The sequence below is a fragment of the Aquila chrysaetos genome, chromosome 5, assembly GCF_900496995.4.
Source record: "Aquila chrysaetos chrysaetos chromosome 5, bAquChr1.4, whole genome shotgun sequence".
Lineage (NCBI taxonomy): Eukaryota > Metazoa > Chordata > Aves > Accipitriformes > Accipitridae > Aquila > Aquila chrysaetos.
Window position 1 is genome coordinate 30,362,089 of NC_044008.1, and position 17,760 is coordinate 30,379,848.

General features: G+C 36.9%; 1 protein-coding gene across 4 annotated transcripts in view; it reads left to right on the forward strand.

Annotated features, from left to right (window-relative positions):
* Window positions 1-17,760, forward strand: part of DOCK4 (dedicator of cytokinesis 4) — a 253,508-nt gene that overhangs the window by 177,811 nt on the left and 57,937 nt on the right. For all 4 annotated transcript variants that reach the window (XM_030013859.2, XM_030013862.2, XM_030013860.2 and 1 more), the window contains exons 24-27: window positions 2,048-2,175; window positions 4,345-4,479; window positions 8,891-8,989; window positions 15,672-15,766. In XM_030013859.2, the coding sequence (XP_029869719.1) occupies window positions 2,048-2,175; window positions 4,345-4,479; window positions 8,891-8,989; window positions 15,672-15,766 (457 nt within the window). The remainder of the gene's footprint in view (window positions 1-2,047; window positions 2,176-4,344; window positions 4,480-8,890; window positions 8,990-15,671; window positions 15,767-17,760) is intronic.

A 17,760-nucleotide genomic window follows, 5' to 3' on the forward strand; every position in this document is an offset into this window, starting at 1 on the left:
CTTCCTATCACCCGCCGGCCAGGAGAGGACCCCAACCGCAGAGCCACAGGCTGGTTTACACAGCGAACCCTTCGTCTCTTCTCTTGAAGAAGGGTTACCAGCTAGTCAAGAATTCAATATGTGTAAGGCCTAACGGAAGGCAGGGAAAACGAGCCATCCTCTGTAATCCAGAGTTTAGGTCTTTTTTATAGGAATGGAGAGTCCTGCTTTTTCGCTTCAGCTGAAGACATTAGCTCTGTTTTTTCATCTATCAGTAATCAATAAGCAGATTTAGCAGTGGAGGTCAGAAGCTGACACTTTCCTAAGACAAGTTGGCACATTAGCCATCTTCCCGCCTGCTTTCCTTTTGACCCTATAGATCTTGCAGTGGATGGGTCAGTGGCAGCTGTGCACACTTGACATCTCAGACTACCTGGGGCAACGCTTTTTCTGAGCTTCTGTTTTTTAGGTAGACGAGAAGAAAATGCCTTACTGGTTTGGTCTAGAGGTTTCTGCCCAGCTGCAGTGCTACAGGCAGATATGAACTCTCAGGCCAGTCCTGATGAAAACCTACTGAGGCACTTGCAGAAGCAAGTGGTCACTGGATAGAGGCTATTTGTTTCTCAGTTTGGGTTTTCAGTACCACTGGTTTTAGATTCATTGATGGCCTTCTGCCTATTGCCATACAGTCTTTGCTTATATTTTTCTTCAGTAGGAAGACATAGCAGAACACCTGAATAAATAATAAGTATGAAACACCCATTTAAAAAGAGCCGGCAAGCTTTTTTTTTTGAAAACAAGAATATACTTAAATAATGTGTACAAATCAACTTGTCCATATGATTTGTCTTGTGTTATACAGATAACTAGACAATGAAAACAAGGGAATAATAGTGAAAAACAAGATTAGTGCTGTATTTCTGTGAGTGAAAGAAGCATTCAACAAATAAAATCTCAGAATAAATCTATCTTTTTCTCCCTCATGGAAAAAACAGAGGAAATACGTGAGGGGAAAGATGTGTTTATAGAAAGACTAATCCACGAACAGTACCCAGTTTGCAAAATGATTTTAAAGGAGTAATTTTTCTAGCTAGATAAACTCAACTTTTAGGAAATAATTACATCAATGAACAAAGGAACTGAGTAGATGAGTATATTTAGATAATGTAGCATATAATCATCATTGAAATCTTAATAGAGGAAATGATTCAAGTACATTTCTATGAGAACATCATTTCTCAAGTATGGAAAAGATCTAAAAACAACAACAAAATGAAAACAGGTAGCACCCATTCCATTTATCAAATAGGTGTTTAATGTGCTATCACAAGTGTAACTATTACTATTAGGCCTCTTCCCATTTAACATTGTCTTTAATTATAAGAAAAAGAAGCAAGAAAAAGTAGCATGTTAATGAAGTTCTTGCATAAGTTTGAGAGAATTCAGGACTGAAAATAGCACCAAAGAGCTGGGTTTAGAAAATGAAATAGAGGACAGACAAGCCATTTTACGTAGACACCAGTAGTCTAAATTGCTCATACTCAGTAGGTGTGAGGAATCTGGAAAAGTGAAAATCCTGAAAGAAATCTGAAAGAACTGCTTGTCTGTAAAGTAGAACTGGTTGGTAGAATAACATAAGTTCAGGATGAAGCCTCTTGTGATGTTGGCTTGCAAAGGGATCCCGTTCCATGGCAGGGAACACTAAGGCATAATTTCACATTATTTTGAATACAAGTATTACTGTGGTGGTAAGGTTTTTTTGCATGACAGTTCAATACATACTTAGAATTTTCTGTTATATATAGTAATATTCCACACAGTGGTGTTTTTTTTCATCCATGATATGACATACTGACTTCCAGCATATTGTTTATTCTTCAAATATTTGTTTTAGGATATTATGATTATGAAGTAAAAGCTTGTGCTTATCAAAAATGTTGGTTAAAGCAAGTAAAAGCTTCTGCTTATCAGAAATACTGTTTTGGACTGAAGACTTGGGTTTTGTCTGTATTAAAATTAAATGATTCTATGAGAAGTTCCTACTCGTAAAATTTTTCATTTTTTCCAGATTCTCGATACATTCTTCTTCCGGTAGTTTTACATCATCTCCACATGCATTTACAAGAGCAGAAGGACCTTATAATGTGTGCACGTATCCTTAGCAACATATTTTGCCTCATCAAGAAGAACAGCTCAGTGAGTAAACACCATGTCACATCCACAAGGTGTTGAACTTCTTTATGTGGCTCAATGACATTTAATGACACAAACTGGACCTTGACCAAGGGCATTTTAAAGAGTTCTCTGTGTAATGATTCTGCATAAATGTCATTTTGATTTCTCATGAGCCTTTTCTTCCCATGCAAGAATATTTTAATTGTAGTGCATAGCGTTGTGTCAAGCTTTGACTGTCTGAGTGTTGCGATGGACAGAAATAAATGTCCACTTTCTTTTAGAGGCATTTTCTGTTGCGGGCTGTTTAGTCGTAGGGGGCATGGGGGTGATATAGGTAAATAGATTGATATGCGTATTGCAAGGGGGGTTGCATTTGGTTGTTGATAAACTTTGTGGCTAATTTCTGACGTTTGTGTCTGCAAATTCATCTATGAAAGCTGCATATGAGAGCTAGCTTAGATAGGTGTATTGCAAATATGAAGATGATGATAAGTTCTGACAGGCAAAGGGATATAAGGCAATTAAAAACAAATATTTCCTGTAGTTAGTGCAGTACATGCATATCAAGGCCAGCATACATTACGTTGTAATGCATTAGTGAGAACTGTTTTATGTGTTTCTTCGTTTCATACCACTGTCAGCAATTAAAGTTGCTCCATCAGTGATTTGAATTGGATGCAGCTTGCAACTTTGGTACTGTAACAACATTTTCATTGCCGTTGCTCCTGGATTAGTATAATACCTCATAACAAGAGGAAGTAATAGATGATAAAGCATAGCTCTGGTTTTAGCTTGGGAGAAAGGCTTACATGTCTGGTCTTAATTTCAGGAGATCTTTCATTTGGAGTCACCAAGCCAGAGATGCGCACAATAACAAGAGGATGTCTACATAAAACTCTCTCCAGTGTTCAGGATATGCAGTTACTATTTTTAGTAATCTTTGACTCATTGGGAGTATTAACAACTTGGTGACTTTGATACGATTTTTGTGGATCAGTTCAAAACTTTATTCCTTCTATGGTAATCAAGACAATTTAGAGGTTGAGGGAACAAGTGAATTTGCAGTCAGGGAGCTTTGAAAATTAAGGTTGTTGGCCATTCTAATAGTAGGTTCTGCATGAGTCCTCACTGTTGATACAGTTCCTAAGTACACTGTATACTGTCTGCCTTCATAAGAGCAAAATTAACAGTTGTTTGATACTAGACGAAGTGACAGAGAACACGGCCATGACACTAGACTCATCTTGAGCCCCAAACAGGAATTTTGAGTTTTGTTACAAGTCATATGCTTTGGGTGTGTAGGAAGAAAAAAAAAAAAAAAAGAAAAAAGAAATTCACTCCTACACCTTGATGTCAGCAAAGTTGAATGATCTGTTTGTCAGCTGAGTTTTAGTTTGGTTGTGTGCATTTGATTATGAAGTATTTCTGCAAAGAAATGCCATCTTAAATTGTGGATAAAATCACTCAGATTAAGGTGGTGTTGTCTGCTGCAGTGGAGACGGAAAACATTCTTGAAGCAGGGAAAGCATATTTCCATCTAAATTAAAAAGGAAAAGTAACTACAACTTGACTTCATCAAGTGTTTTCATGCGTGTAATTAAGGTATTCACGGTCTCTTTTGCTGGCGAACACTTTGGTTCCTTTGTACTGATGTTGCGTACAAGCAGTTGTAGGCTTACATAAATGACTAATTTGTTTATGCTACTCAGTTGATGGGAAGCAATGTAGCTGGTCCTTACTGCTGAAGCAGGTCTTGAAGGTTAAGCACCATCTGCTTGTTTCTGGTGATAGTTTCAAAGTGTGAAAACAGAATTCTTTCTGGAATTTAAGCCTCTCTTGGCAATTTCCCCAGAAAATATATGGGCATTACCTATAAAAATCTTGCCCGAAAAGTTCTCGTATATTATTTCCTGCTTTCTTCTAAACTTTATTTGAAAATAGAGCTATGCTTACATATTCAAAGTAATCCCCGTAACTGTCCTCTATGTTTCAGCACAATGTAATTAATTGAAAACTGTTAGGAAAAAAATCAATAGGATTAAACAATATCTTAATTAGAGAATAGTCTTTGTTTCTTAAATGTACCATTCATAGTAAAACTATAATTTGTTTCTAAAATGACATCAAAGGAAATATGCCTGTGCTCATCTTTCTATTTTAAAATCTTAAACATTTTATTTATTATTTCAGGAAAAATCTGTCCTGGAAGAAATTGATGTGATTGTAAACAGCCTGCTAGATATTCTGTTACGGACCATACTAGAGATCACCAGCCGACCACAACCATCAGGCTCTGCTATGCGCCTCCAGTTTCAAGATGTGACTGTAAGTTTCTTGTAATGAAATAGCTCACAATTGTCACTGGTTGGACTAGTAGATTTGTGACAATATTGTCTTTATATTGTAATTCACAGTGTTAAGATTTTGTGTATAAAACAGAGAATGAGGAGAACACAGAAAACTTTTCTTTCATTTTATTAATTTTCAGTGGAAATAGTAATTTTTTTTCATTAAATTTATTTATAAATTGTGATTAAAAAAACAAACCCAAAAGATAAAATTTCTTTTGAGATTGTTTCAGGTCAATACATATTTCATTGTTTCTTTTGTTGACAATTTTAATAGCTTTCTGAAACTCTCTTTAAAGTTTGAATTCCTGAAAATGGAAGAGTATCGATCTATAACATTTTACTTCCTAAAATGCATACATTTTTGCATGATGAAACAGCTCTAAAAATGCCTGCAGAATCTGTGATGTTAACTTGTACAAATCCAAATTTATTAATTGAAAGGCATTTTGTTGTTCTCTGGGCTGAGCATTTGAGCTCCATTTCTGTCACATGAAGTAGAACGCAGAGGATGGATCTAGATTAACATGATATTTTGGTCAACCTCCTATAACAACTCATGCAAATTAGAAGGTTGAAATGCAGGCGTTTACAGAAAAGCCTGTGATGAGCATTGACGAAACAAAATGAAGTGTTATTTTGCTTTGTTTTCAGCAAGGTTCCCAGTTTGCTTTTGAAGGGCAAATCAGTTCTAACATAGCAAGGTATATGGCCCCAATATGAGGTGAGGGGGTAACATTTTGTGCAGAGAACATGCTATGCTGTGTGATTTACCATCTCATTATAACTTAATTAATTGCACAATTTTTACACTGTAACAGTTTTCATTAATGAATAGATGGTTGTTTTTCAAACCAGAATTTCCTCTGAGATCAAACATTTCAAAAGCATTTAATAGCTGTGTAAGAAATGTGTTGTTGGCTTTTTTGTTTGTTTTACTTTATCCCACAGAGAACAAACATTATATGAAGTGTTTTATGGAGCTGACCAAGCTCTGTAATAAGATAACACCATGCTTTAATCACTGTGATTCAGCAGGAGTATACATCTAAGAGTTTGGGGTTATTTTCTTTAAATTACAAAATTACAAACGTATGCCGTGTGGCATATCAGGCCATCACAAGAAAATGTAAGCTGAACTAAGGGTTGTAGTATTAGACTGTTAGTGTAGGAAAGCTCTGAGCTTATTGGTTTCTTCTGAGATACCCACTTGCTTGCAGATTAAGTTTTCATAAAACACCATGACAGCCTAATTATTTCACACCATCAAAAAATTAGACTCTGAAAGTGCTTTCAAGTTGCAAAATTTTCTTTTTATGCATCAGAAAAGCCATGTCATTGTCACCACGGGCTCTCAAAGAATACGTAATGTGGAAGTGACTCACAGCACAGCATAAGGCAATTATATACATTTATGTAGAAACATCATGCAGTATGGGCTTATGGCAACACACGGAGCCAGATTCTTGGAACTATTTGGAGAGCAAGTATGATAAAGTACTCAATGTGAGTACAGCAGTAGAGTCTGTTCCAGTACGTTACCATTATTTCAAGCTGCATATATCATAAAATACTCTTTGTGAGGTGTTATCATGGCAGTACACTGGATAAAATTCTGTCATACTTTTGCATCAGGTTTAGTCTTCCTTGTGGAAGTAGTCCCAAACTCAACTCAATGTGATCTTCTAGGCCCACGTGTCACTGTTTTTATGCACAAAGAAGCAGCATAAAATCAGGCAGCATCAGGCTGTGTGCTGCCATGACTGCACCGTTTCTTTTATCTCAAGTAGTTTTGATAACTTGGTACCATTTCAATTTGCAGTGAAGAATCTTGTTAGATGGTAACCTGCAAGATGGACGTGATGCTTTAAACTGAGCGCAAAGACAACATGTCTTCGTGGTGTCACTGTTACAGATGTTGCACTAAGAAACGTTGAATTTAACGCAATGGTGAAAGTGAAAGTTCTGCTTTAGGATGTCGGTGATTTAGACCTTTAGATTTCCTTAAGAAAAACGTGTTTGCATATAAAGAGCAGAAAGCAATCCAATTAAAGCAAACCTTTATTGATTTCAGATCTTGGAAGTTCAGTCCCGCAGAACCTAAATGAATTGCAATTTAATTGTGAGCTCCATGTATATTAATAATTGTGCTCCTTAAATAAGATAAAAATCTACCTAAGTGAATTGGATATACTGCTTGGCTTGACTTACAACACTAAAATTGGATCCTAAATGTTTTTTATCAAGGTCGTTATGTGTGTGGAGTTTGCTTTCGTGCAAGATTCGCAAGTTAGTCTGTGGCTAGCACTGGCAGAAATCTTACAGCATGCGTTTTTATGTTGAGTTCAACAAACGCAGCTGAATGTTCATTGTTATTTTAAAAACCATCTGCCTCTGTAGCTACCTACATTTGAATTAAAAGCTCAGATTTAGAAGTCAGTTAACAATTAGCTAAAGCTGGTACCCTTTTAAACTAACCTGTCTGTCAACTATAATAGTACAGCTTTCTAAAATAGATTGTGATTTTTAATATACTACTATAAATCAAAGTAAATGTGGGAACATAGAAGGAAGGTGACTAGAAAGGACTGCTTAAAATGCCTAAGTAAGTAAGAAGGGAAGTATTCAAAAGGCTCATACTCAGATTTTGTCACTCAAGCCAGCAATCAGGTAAGCTTATGCCCTTATTTATTTACTCTGCTTATTTTGGCTAATTAGCCAAATCTGAGTGGTCTCAGATTTTATAACTGGAATAAAAGTCTTCAAAAATTATGCCTATTTAGATGAACCTACATTACACTACATGATGTGATAAAATCGTATTGAGGCTAGATATAATGAAACTGAAAATATTTTTAAAAAATGATAAAAGACCAAAGTCTTTTGGAAGAGAACCTGATAGGATTGGAAATAAATTTTCAGATATTTACGAGATAGCAGCTGTAACCTTGATGGTTATGCCCAGAGCATGAAGATTAAGAGACTTTGTAGCCTTAGGATATTGTTTTGAGAATGCTATGTTCACTGTAAAAAACAATGGGTTTATAGGGAGGTAATTAATTTGGGATCATTACTTCAGTGTAGAATCTTATTAAGGGCAAGACAATTACTATTTTATCACCCTGTTGCCAGTGAAAGCCATCACCTCACACACCACCAAACATACAAGGTATAATCACAAGTGAAGTAGGCCTTCCAGTGTAAAATCCGGAACAGCCACTCCTGTGAAAACATACTCCCTTTTTTAATCTTATTTTCTGTTTTTGATGAAAGGTGGGGAAAAAAATCATCCCCAAATTTGACTTGACAAACTAATGAAAGACACCATTTGAAAGTACTGTTATCATACCTGTCTGTTCTCCCAGTCTTATTCCCCATTCCTGGTAGATAGAGGCCAGAAGTGTATTTCCCATTTTTTAACAAGTTTGTAAGATTTCAGAATTGTTCTTTTTAAGCACTGGGATGCAATCCAGACCTTTCACTCTTTCCCGTCCTCATCCATTCTGCAGTTGGACCAGATTGATACCATTCAGTGTTTCTTCCCAGTTCAAAAGTGAACAAGCAAACGGGAAAGGGAGAGAGGAAGAACGTTTTCCTTCCCATGACGTCTTGTTCATTTGATCGCTCACTGGAGATACCCAGTGCTGTTCTCTGCTCTTTTGTTCCTGAACCCCATGCTGTTTGAAGGACAGCCTGGTGAATGTGCATCAGTAGAGTCAGTGGGGAATCTGCGTGGCAGTCCCGTAAGTCCCCCAGCTACCCCCTGGAGCGTACCTTTTCTGGAGTCTGGGCCGTGGTGAGGTGTGAATCCAGGAGTCGGCACTGTGGGAGGGAGTGGTCTTGCCCCACTTCTGATCAAAACATTTTCAAAGTTTGTTCAGTCCTATAAAGGAGTTTTCTTTTTGACAAATACTGGTTTTGTGATGAAAAAATGTTTTGAAAAATTCCCAGCTAACTCCGTTAATTTCTTCCCTAAAGGAAAACAATAGCATTCTTCCCAGAGCTGTTGCAAAATATTTTTGTTTATATTTGTTTCAAAACTGAGTTGACTAAGAGGGTTGTAATTTTAGCAATCTAAATAATCTGTTTAAAAACAGATACAAGGGAAACGCATCACAAATCAAAATTTTCCTGGTTTAGCCCTTCTGGAACTATTTCAAATAGATTTTACTAAGCAAGTAAAATGCATTTGGGGAAAAAAAATTCTTTAAACGGGAAGGAATTTCATAGCTGAATTAGTCTATTTTCACAAAATATGGAGTCTAAGCCTAATTGTAGATTAATTTCCCTTGCATTTGTTAATTATTTTTAACTGCTTATAATATGACAGTTTAAGCTCAGAAGACATTATAACCTATAATATTTCTATTCTTGGCTTATCTGAACAGGGGGAATTTGTCTCCTGTTTGTTGTCACTCTTGCGACAAATGACTGATAGACATTATCAACAGCTTCTTGATAGCTTCAACACAAAGGATGATCTGAGGGTAAGTAACAGAATTGTCTTTCCACTTGTTCAGGTCTCTTTATATTTCTCTTTTTGATCTATCTCCCTTTAAGATATTCTGGTGCTTTGATGAAACACTTCAGTATTTACATGCAATCTGTTTTTCAGATTAGCTAACTTTTGCACAAGCTTTCTTGTGTACTCAGGTCCACTCTTACAGTGGGACTAGGATTCTGTTGCTCCTAGAATGACAGCAAATAGAATAGGGATGAAGGGGGACTATATAAATGCTTTAAAGCCATAAACTTAGCCTCCAAGCCTGTTTTAAAGATGTGTCAATCTAAGGTTAAACAGTTTTCTGCTTGATTCTTCCTGTCAAGCAGTTGGGGTTTTTTTTGTTTATTATATTTGTTTATTTATTCATTCATTAAATTATGTATGGCAATGGCAAACATGCAGCTTGAGAAATGCATATCCAACTAACTCTCCATTTTTCTTTACTGTGCAGCAAGTTCATTGGCAGGAGGACCTGTCAGACTTGTAATGTCTGTCTGCCCAGTTTAATCGTGAGAGAGAGTAGCTGCAGAGCTCTTCCAGGGCAGCTTCTACCAATTTAATTGATGGAGTTACCAGGTTCATGGAGATGCAGCATTTTTTTTATTCCTTTTTGGAGGAGGCAGGTGGATTTTTTAAAAAAAAAAAAAAAAAAAAAGATTTCCTGCATAAAGATATACACTAAGACTTCCATTCTGCTAGACCCTGAAAAACTTATATAGTACCAAATCTGATACACACAAGAAATATTGAGTAATCACTTCTGTCCATTATTCAACCAGTCATCCTAGACAGGAGAGTAATCACGTCCTACTGTGATAGTATATTTTTAGACGTTAGTCTTAAATTACCGTTTCATAAACTTAAGTACTGCCTGGAAAAGGGGAGTCTATTCACGGTGCCAATTTCAGATTTCCTTAAATTACTAATAGCTGTTTAGAGCTGTTCTGAAGAGAGCATACCGTTCATGAGTGCCTTTTCTTTGTAGTGAGACAGTCATATTGCGCTTGAAAGATAGAAAATTCTACTAAGAAGTTTTCTCTGTCATGAATCACTGGAGTATTACCTAGGAGTTATATAGGGTGGACAATTTTTATATTAGTATTACAGCATCTGTTTTCACCCAGCATAGTTGCTATCCTTAGGCAATTTTTAGTGCATGTTATGGAACCTAGGCATTTTTTACTGAAAAAAATTTCCCTTTTGTTTGAGTTCTGAGCAGGTCTATATTCCTAGGTTTAGATTTTTATATTTCCTAGAAGTTTCAAGCTTCATTTCTGTTTGATGTATCTATGAAGTACAACGTTGAGTTTATTTAGGCTTTCTTGCTTCTAGAACATGAAAAATCTCTAGAATTAGTACTTGAATGGTGTTTTATTTGACACATTTAAATTCCCCCCACGCACATACCCTACTATTATACAGAGACATATGGAAAGCAGCTGTAGCCAGTGCCATCAGCTATCAAAATAGAGGTCTTAAGAACTCAAATCCAGAGTTTGTTATTTCCATTCAGATCTCATCAAATCAGCATCAGCTCCACCAGTGATTCAGTGGCAGTAGGTTGATCATAATTAATGCAGCATTCCTTCTCTTCTGAATCTTAAATAATATATTGGGTTTTTTCCCTCACTTGGAAGTCTAAAATATCACTGAAATGTGTACGACTGAGAGCAAGAGGGAAAGATGAGAGCTAGTGTCTGAGGCTGACACTGCCGTTAATCACGAGGTGATTGTGTATGACTTAAGCTATCTAAACTGTCTTGCCACTTACCTCTGTATTTTTCTGCTTTGTTTGCCAAGTGGAACTTCCTTGGTATTTTATACTGCTTTAAGATATGCTTCTTAGGAAATGACATCAGTCTGAGTAAATGAAGATTCAGAAGGTGTAAATATCTGTGATAAGATTTTTTTTTTTTTTTTTTTTTTTTCTGAGATGCTTTTAGAGGCTGAACTAGTAGCCATAGTTAATCTTGTGACTAGTATGTACTTTGGGATTTAAGCTTTGGTAACTACCATCAGCTTGCTGTATTTTTTTTAATCCTCTTTTTGCCCCCAGGTCAGTGATGTCAAAGTGGATTGGGTCTTCCCTAAGCCACATTACAAGTTACAAATTTGATATGGGGTTTGCAAGAGACTTATCCAAGTGTAACCCGGGCCTTTGAATTGCTCTCCGCTGTGGTTTTTTGCTTTGACTACCTCTGTCTATAATTAACAATCTATGCTGAACGGTTAGGCACTGATGTCATAAGGTGTTGTTTCTTTCTTCCAGACTAATTCTCAAGGTGACTATGTCAAGTGCTTTCTAATCACAGTATAGCAAAGTGGAGACTTTGAAGGAATGACATGTACACATTTTTATATGACAAGCATCTGAGTGATGCTTTAAATAAGTGGGTTTTTATGGAATTATTTCCTCTATTTTGTAAATATATTTAGTTTAAGTAATTGTCATGGTGACTATTTTTATTTTAGTCAGTTCTTTGAGAGAGTCAGGTGTTTTCCACACGAAGCAGAACATAGAAAAAGCATTTTATATTTGAAAACATGGAAATGAAATAAGAAAGAAATGATAGGGGATTCATGGCTGAGTGGTAGCACCACAGACTATACTTCACTCACTTTTTGAAACATTAAATTTAATGAGGCAGTAATTTTAAGTGCTTCCTTTTATCTTTCAATATTACTTTAAAGATATGCTTCTTTTCCTTACCACAAAATACCATCTTCTTCTAGTAAATATATTTTATAGCAATTTATAGAACAGAGGCGCGCTTGTAGGCGGATATTTGCTGCCACAAAAAAGCTCAGATATAATTCATGATAAAAGGTAACAGTGGAAGTTATAAGTAGGAGGAGAGAAGTGGGACAGTGAATGAGAAAAACAGTATGTGTTAGCACAATGCAGCTTTGACCACAGCAAGGTAGTTTGGGTTAATGTGTGGGGTTTTTTTAATTAATAGATTAAAAGAAGAAAAAACAAACAGATAAGTACCCACCAGAAGGACTAGTTTTTATCCATTGGCAGCATACCCTACCTAATGTGGTAGAATAGATATACAGGAGAGATATGGTGAAAGAAAAGGTAATATTTCATAGGGATGGGTGTAAACCTTACTAGTTCTCTGATCCCTCTCTTCCAGCTAAAGGAGCCTGAGCAGGGTAAGGTGGGTGCCAAACACTACCACCAAGTGCAATTTATTCCACTGTTCTCTAATGACCCCTTGGACACAGGCTGTGTGAGGTCTACGTGTGGGGAATGTCTCCAGTGGAGAAGCTCAGTTCTAGCCCCCATCCTTCCCCTGCTATGCAGGGACGTACGCTCATGTATGGGACTTCCGAAAGGATGAGTGCTGGGGCAGAGGGGTAGCTCTAAAACAAGCGTTTGGGTGGTTTCTGATGTAGATTGAGGAAGCAGTGAAGGAAAGAAGATCTGGGAAAGGAGTTGGCCACAGGATGGATGAGTTGTCCGGGCAGAGACAGCTCACTGTCAAACCATCCGCTTTCTTATGGGCACCTTGGCACTCTGCAAAAAAAGCCGTAGGATGCTCTACAAAGACTTGATACCAAGTAGCTTGCTAACTCTGCAGTGCGAACCAAAGCAATGGATGATCGAGCAACTAGCTTCAAAGTGGACTGTTGACCCAAACTAAAATGCTATATAGATGCACCCTGAGAGATTCAGTCAAGTGTCTGACCTGTTTTACAGATGATTTTACATGCATGCAGGGAAATGTGAAAGAAATTCCAAGGCAGTTTTTGATTAAATGAATAGATGGTTTTCAGTCTTTTAAAAGGCCATGCTTCTCACTTAATCACAGTTTGATAATTTCATCAAGCAAATATTGCTGCTACAGGAAACTGAACTGTGATATTGTGATATTATTTAAGTGGTATAAGATAGTGCTAGAGCTTATGTACACGAGGTAGGAATATTAAGAGATGGTATTTAGAGTACGTAAGAGGACAAAATTACTCCCTTGCTGTCTCTTAAGATAGAAGGCATATGAGACATTAATTACAGCTCTACTCAACCAACCAAATGTTAGTTCACTTACACTGCTGGCAAAAATGTTTTTTAAATGTTAAAATCTGTTACTAAATAATTATGACGTGTTCAGCAAAGCAGATACAACTATGAAAGATAGTACTTTAGTGGAAAGGAAACAGTGCAAAATAATAGTTACAAAATTCATCTTCCATGAGTGGTACTTCATACTAGTGTCTTGTGATGTTTGGATCATGAAACAATAGTGAGCAATTGCATCATGCAAAATGTCAGGCATCATAATGCTGATCAAACCAGTTTCTGGAATTGCTACATGGAGGTGGGTCCCTTGGGGAGTGAACACTGGCACTGAATATCGATGAGCAGTGCTGACACATGAAGGATACCAGTACATTAATGGTGAAGTATCAGACTAGTCAACTGGCATTTTACCCTTTGGTTATTTTCATGCTTATAATGGATTCCTAGGGAAATGTATTACCATATATACAAAAACTGAATCATGAAAAATAAAAGTTAGCTACAGATTAATTCTATTAATAGAAGCTTAATAGCTGTATCTTGAAAATCTTACAACTGACTAGTTTTTCTAAAGTTTTTTTATGAGTTAGCTGTTTCTTTCAGTTATGTTTCAGCTTTGAATTACACTGCATTTTGTTTATATGTTTTTAACGTGTACAGTAACAAAGAGATCTTCAGTCTTATTTGGGCTTTTCAAATCCACTTTTTGTATCTAATATCACTTATCACTAAAATGATGACACAATTTTCTATTTTTTTCTGTTAAAATTAGAAATAATTAGCCTGATGTTAATGATTCAAAATTTAATGCCAGTGTCTACATTTGCCTTTTTTTAAAGTTTGCTTGGAATAAAAGATGTATTCTGTTTTTAGCCTAGTTACCTAAAGAAATGAACTATATATGATCTCCCTCTCTGTCTGTCATTCTTTTCTTAACGACGTTTGAACAAGCCAATGAATTTCAGCAGGCTTTGGCAGTGGCCCGTGGGTCTCAAAGGCATTAAGTTCACACCTCACGCAGCCTTGGGTTTTAAGTCCTTAAACCATTGCTTGGTTTCCCAGCGGCAGCCATTTGGTCTCTTCAGTTCCGCAGCCAGTCAGTTAGCTCCCTGACAGCAGCAACACGTGTTGCGTCTGGACAACAGATGGGATAAAAATGGGATATGGGAGAATTTGGGGCATTATTGTGAGGTGGCATACAGCAGCATTCGAGGCATTGCCGTATTGTTGGGATTATGGCAAAGAGCTGCAGGGATTACAGCGCAGGGAAGGGAGGTAACCCCTAAAGGAAAAAAAGAAGCAGGCAGAAGTGTTGAAATGTAATTACAGGTTGCAAAGCTATAGGAAAGCAGTCTGGCATAAATGTGTTGTTTATAGAGCTACTTGTTTATCTGTAAAGCTGGTCACCTACATTCAAACGCTATGTTATCTGCAATGAGTATCGTTTATACTCTTTAATACAGAGAGGTTTTTGGCATCTTGCTTAGAAAACAGGTTGTCTCTTTTATGTAATCTTCTCTGGTGGGTGGGTGCAGGGATCTCAGCTGCCTTTCCCAGTGCTTGCATTCGTCCCCCTTTACAGTGATTCTCTAATGAAAGACATCTGTTGTGCAATGCCCGTCATCTACACTTTGGTAAACGCGCTTGAGAATATATTTTGGTGTTCAAAATCATTTGGTATCCTTTGGTTGTATCTTCATCTCATCTGTGGTTTGGGCGAACTCTCTACAAGTGATGTGGGCGGAATCAATCCAAAAAATTGCAAGGTCAGGCACCACGCTGATTCCGTTTGGTGTTGTTATATCACTTGCCTCATGCTCTTTGTGATGCCAAAAGCTCCGTTTAGCTTACTAAAAAAATACTGGCAATACTATACACAATCAAGATGGGCCATTAGAAATATTATCTTTGTTGGTAGTTTTATTTGTGAAAAGAAAATCTGAAAAACTGTGGGCTGAGAGAAATAGTTCGGTTTAGTTACTTATTAGTGAGTTAAATGACACAGGAGAAGCTAATGCTGAAAGCTCTTAAGCAGTGCTTTCTATGTTCAGAGTAGCTCACGTGTTCACTGTTTTTATAGATCTAGCGTATGAGACAGAATGGTTAAGTGACCTGCATACAGCCAGCCGGCTGCGATAACAGTTCAGGGGTCTGGGCATAATTATTGAATTTGCTGGTCTTTGCAAACCCAATGATAAAATTGTCCTTACGCGCTCTCTTTTTCCCACCAAACAATGCCACTTTTAGAATAAATCTTGAAAGTGATGAAAACCTGGCATGATTAAGGAGATATTCAGAACTCTAGTGTTTGTAAAGTGCTTTTTTGATTTGCAAATTGTTCTCAGGATCGCATTTGGGGAAGTGTATGGGTGGAAACCAAATGCATCTTTGACATTTCTCTTATACATTGCTGTCAATCAAATAGCACATTACATTATTTTCTTTCTTTTAAGAAAAAATAATTAAATCACTATTTGAAGCTTTCTTGGGGAATCAAAAAATGAAAAATATTGAGGTGTATCTACGTTGAAAATAAATGCAATTCTGCTATTTCTGTGTCTCTGATTAAAATATTTTTAAAGCTCACCGCTCTTTTTAAAGCAGCAAAGACATATGACCACTTCTTTTCCTTCCAAAGGATTTCCTGCTGCAGATTTTCACTGTATTTCGAATACTAATACGACCAGAAATGTTTCCGAAAGACTGGACAGTGATGCGTTTGGTTGCAAACAAGTAAGGCAATTTTTGATGTTAATAAAAAATATGGGTGGTATGCAAAGATCATAAATAAAGTTATATGATGGATGTAATAAAAATGCAAAATATCTGTTATAAAGGTGGCTGCACTTTTTCACTTTTTAATTGAAGATGTAAAATCTCTGGACTTAATTTTATACAACAAATTCATAATATAATCTGTACCTCTTTCTCTTCTGAATTACAGTAAGCACATATAACTGGAAACTCAGAAATACTTTTACAGAATGAAGATGCTAAGCATCAACAGCTTTGTTTTCCAAGTAGTAAATGACAAGTCTCAACAGAACTTCATTTCAGATCTGTTTGTTGAAATGCTGAGTTGGTAAAGTTCTGTTTGCTCTCAAGAAGAAATTATCTTCTGTAATATCATTAACGATGTTTTTGCATGTTTGTTAATTTGGTGCTTGTCAGAAAAATCACAAATTAGAAATCACAGATCAGGAAATGAGGTACAGCACAGGCAACAGTAACGTAGGGCTCTAAGCATTGCCTAGTGATACTTTTGAGATGTAACCTGCCTTTCAGCTATTCTTTCTCTGCTCAGGCCTTATTTTTATCGAAACAGGTTCCCAGCATTACTGAGAAGTCATTATGACAGGTCTAAAACTATTGAATTTTATTTCACCCATGTCACCAGCTATCCTTTTTTGTAGGCTTAGCTTTGGTCAGATAAGCCAGCTGAACAGTCAACACAATTATACAAACACCAATGTCAGCAGAGAAGGGGGGTTGTGCTGGGCAGACCTAAGAATCCAGAATTTAGGATTGACTTAAACTTTCATGGTATGTATTGCAATGCCTGATGGAAATTGGGTTTTAGTCTCCGTTGTGCCTGTCAGCTCCAAGGAGAGTTTAAATTCATGGTGCTGTACAGAATACTAGTAACAATATTATTGCTACAATTAAATTTGGCAAAACTTGTGTTCGTGATATATATTTGTTGTGTGTGTGTATATGCAAGCATCATAGCATTTGTTCAAACTTTGTCATGACTTGAACAAAATAACATTTTTTGCTCATTTTTATTTCCTCATTTAGTGTTACTAATCTTGCCAACTTTGAATTCCGGCAAAAAAAAAAATTGTTAATAATCAAAAGAGTGGATATGATCATTTGTTTCTGTGTATGATATTAAAGAAGATATGGCTGATACCAGCCTGCATCTGGTAATCACGCTTAAGAAATAAATTGAGAAACACAGCAAAATGGGGAAAAAACATAGGAACTTTTAGACTAAATATATAATCTAAGAAATTGTTATATATTCCAGAAACAGCTGGCTTGGCAGATGGCTTTGCAACAGCTGACATGTACAAAACTAAGATTTAGGAACGACCTTGGCACATGTTTCTCAGGCTGGTGGTGTTCAGATAAGCTAAAGATGATGATGCTAAGTTCTGCAAAAGGAATATTTACTTGCACCGGTATTTTAGTTAGCATCACACATCTCCTTTTATTAATCCATGTTGGTTTTGAGCATCTAGGAGGTGACTTTATGTCCAGTTCTGTTAGGTAAAGAAGTTGGGCAGAAGTTGACAATAGCTGCTGCTAGGAATTTGCCTTGAGAAGCTAATCAGATGGGCTAACTGAACCCAATAACGCACAATTGCATAAGCATTACGGCCAGCAAATGGGATGTAAACACATCTTTACCAATTCAGCATTCAATAATTGCTTTGCTAGGCGTTCGTTCCTTTGTGGAAGAAATGCTGGTTTGCTATGAAACAGGGGGTTGGCCAGGTGTACTTAAAAGTGTGGTGTGAACTGAGGACTCATCGTTCCTGTGTTAGATATCTGTGGCTTAGTTTCTGTTCCTTTTTGAGGCAGCAGAAAGGAAAATCCACTTCTGTTCTCTCCTCAGCTGTAGAGCGCTAGTTTTTCTGGAGCTGTTTCTGAACGGGAGCTCCTTCCCTTTAACTGGGGTCCCCCGCTGCCACTGCAGTGGCTGCCGCCTTTCAGCTGCCTCC